Consider the following 3,277-nt stretch of genomic DNA (forward strand, 5'->3'; position numbering starts at 1 on the left):
GTATGCGCATGCATACACACACATGAAAACTCACATATACATATATGTGCATACACACACACATGCTAACTCACATAAACATTAATGCACATACACACACACATGCAAACTCACATATGCATATATGTGCATACACACACACATTCAAACTCATATTTGCATATATGCACATACACACTCACACACATGCAAACTCACATATACATATATGTGCATTCACACACACACACACACACACACACATGCAAACTCACATATGCATATATGCATGTGCGCGCACATACACACATGCACACACACAATGGGCTTCATTCAGTTTCTGTCTATCATTTCCACTCACAAGGCTCTGTTCAGTCCAAGACTATTCTAGAAGACATGTGCCATGTAGTGGTAATCATTCATTACCTCACAGCAATGTTATTAAAAATGGCTCTTCCATTATTTCAGCTCTTGTAGAACAGCTGCGAGATTCTGAGAAGAAACTTCGGTCTGAAATTGAATCTTTAAAGAAAGAAAGGTAAGACTCTTCAGATTTTTGAAGGCAAACAATTTTGAAGGGTGAGATTAGTCAATTAAATAAGCCCATTACATAACTAGTGCCTGGTTTTATCCACCTTATAGGGATAAAAAAAAAAGGAAAATAGTATCAAAGATCCTCCCTGATCCATAGGCTCAAAACGATGGTTTCCTGGATTCTGTGGTATATACAGGATGCGGCAGAAATACCTCCCACATTTGAAAGGTTGACAAAAGGAAAAAGAAACAACATTTATGAAAATTTAATTTTACTGTTGTTTAAAGAAAGGGTTACAGTTTTTGTTTATTAGCTAAATGAAAACATCATTAGCACTTGCATAAGTTCATTAGCAACACATAGGGGAAGGTATAAAACGTGGGAGGTATTTCTGCCGCACCCTGTATATTACCCACTGGAACAGAATGCTGGTTTGTTGCAGAATTACTCATTTTTGCCAGCTGAGCAGACTGGAGCAACACAAAATGAAGTGTTCTGCTCAAGAACACAATGCATCGCTCAGTCCAGGAATTGAAACTACAATCTTACGATCATGAGTGCCATGTAACCACTAAACCACATGACTCTATCCTCAAAAGCATAATAATAATAATAATAATAATAATAATAATAAAAACAATAAGATGAGTGTGACTGTTGTTGGTAATAAATAATGATTGACACTGTTTATTAAAATGAAAATGAAACGAATGATAATCCTTTCTACTATAAGCACAAGGCTTGAAATTTTGGGCAATGGGGAAAGTTGATCACATCGACCCTAGTACTTGACAGGCACTTATTTTATTGTCTTTGAAAAGATGAAAGGCAAAGTTGACCTAAGCAGGATTTGAACTCAGAACGTAAAGACAGATGAAATGCCACTAAGCATTTTTACCAAGCTTGCTAACAATTCTGACAGCTCACCACCTTCCAATAATAATAATAATAATAATACTGATGATGATGATGATAATAATACTTTCTACTATAGGTGCAAGGAGTGAAATTTGTGGGGAGGGGACGAGTTGATTAGTTTTTTTTTTTTCAACTCCTTAATATTTCTCTGATTATTCTGGCCGTACCAAGGAAGCATACTTTTTGCAACAGCTCCACTGGATACTCTCTGGCCCCATTTCTTTTATATTCCTCTCAATGTCTTTTGATATTGTCCCTAAGGTCCCAACAATAATTGGCACTGTCTTCACCTTTTTCTTCACTAACGATGTTGTTTGTCACACCAGTACATGCACCTCAACACAAACAAGAGCTCAGGATTCTTGTTCACTCTTCACTAAATGAGCCTCCATTTGCGCCCCTTCATCACATGAAAGTGAGGTTACACACCTGGGCCAGGAGCCTTTCAGTTTTCTGGTTGTCGGCTTCGAACACTGATAATGAGGTGAGCTTTTCTGTTATCCTCAGAGTGCTATTATATCCAGCAGTCCTCTTGAAACAGCAGTTTCTGGCGTCTGCTGGTATTGCTACAGCATCTACAGTTGTTTGTCCTTTTCTCACTTTTCTGCATTTCCCACTCTTCTGGGAAGCTTATGGTCTTTGGAAAGTTTGAATGTAATTGTTGTTTATATATTGTTGGTACCATTTTATATGCTGTTGTTTGCCATTCCAGTTAATTCTTACTTTCTTGTTAACAAAACAGAGACATGACAACTTCAGCTCATCAAGATCAGATACTGCAATTAAAAAATAGCTTTAGACAGAAACTGGAAGAATTTGAAAATAGTCCACTTAAGGTAAATTAAAAGTCTTATTCTGGTGAAGTTATGAAGAAATACTGAAGGAGTGGGTACAGGTGCAGGAGTGGCTGTGTGGTAAGTAGCTTGCTCACCAACCACATGGTTCCAGGTTCAGTCCCACTGCATGGCACCTTGGGCAAGTGTCTTCTGCTATAGCCTCAGGCTGACCAAAGCCTTGTGAGTGGATTTGGTAGACAGAAACTGAAAGAAGCTCGTTGTATGTACGTGTGGGTGTGTGTGTGTGTCCAACATTGCTTGACAACCACTGTTGGTGTGTTTGTGTCCCCATAACTTAGCGGTTCAGCAAAAGAAGCCAATAAAATAAGTACTAGGCTTACAAAAAATAAGTCCTGGGGTCGATTTGCTCGACTAAAGGCGGTGCTCCAGCATGGCCATAGTCAAATGACTGAAACAAGTAAAAGAATAAAAGAATAACTATCAAAAAAGCATAGGTTATGAAAAAATATACATAGTTATACATAAGCACAGGCATAGCTGTATAGTAAAAAGTAGTTTGTTTCCAAACCTCATAGTTCTGGGTTCAGTCCTACTTCATGGCACCTTTGGCAAATGTCTTCTGCTATAACCTCAGGCCAGCCAAAGCTTTGTGAGTGGATTTGGTAGATGGAAACTGAAAGAAGCCCATCTCCTCCTCCCACTGCTTGACAACTAGTGCAGGTGCCCTTTATGCGTCACTGGTACAGGTGCCCTTAACATGTCTCCAGCACAGGTGCCTTTTATGTGTCACTGGCACAAGTGTCTTTTACATGTCACCAGCACTGACAACAATCACAATTCAATTAACTTGATGTGTTTTTCAAGCACAGCTAATCACCAGAAGCCTTGATCACTTGTCATTGCTTCCATAAGACTCAACAACCAAAGATCAAATTTCACCACCTCGTTTTACACCTTCCTGGAGTGTTTATGTGCCTGTAACTTAGCATTTCAGCAAAAGAGACTGATAGAATAACTACCAGATTTGAGAAAAAAAAAGATAATAAGT

General features: G+C 38.6%; 1 protein-coding gene across 1 annotated transcript in view; it reads left to right on the forward strand.

Moving 5' to 3' along the window:
* Window positions 1-3,277, forward strand: part of LOC106867814 (myosin-2 heavy chain) — a 49,148-nt gene that overhangs the window by 33,692 nt on the left and 12,179 nt on the right. Inside the window, exons 9-10 of the mRNA XM_014912837.2 lie at window positions 448-517; window positions 2,175-2,268. Of these exons, the coding sequence (XP_014768323.1) occupies window positions 448-517; window positions 2,175-2,268 (164 nt within the window). The remainder of the gene's footprint in view (window positions 1-447; window positions 518-2,174; window positions 2,269-3,277) is intronic.

This window comes from Octopus bimaculoides, chromosome 16, assembly GCF_001194135.2.
Source record: "Octopus bimaculoides isolate UCB-OBI-ISO-001 chromosome 16, ASM119413v2, whole genome shotgun sequence".
Lineage (NCBI taxonomy): Eukaryota > Metazoa > Mollusca > Cephalopoda > Octopoda > Octopodidae > Octopus > Octopus bimaculoides.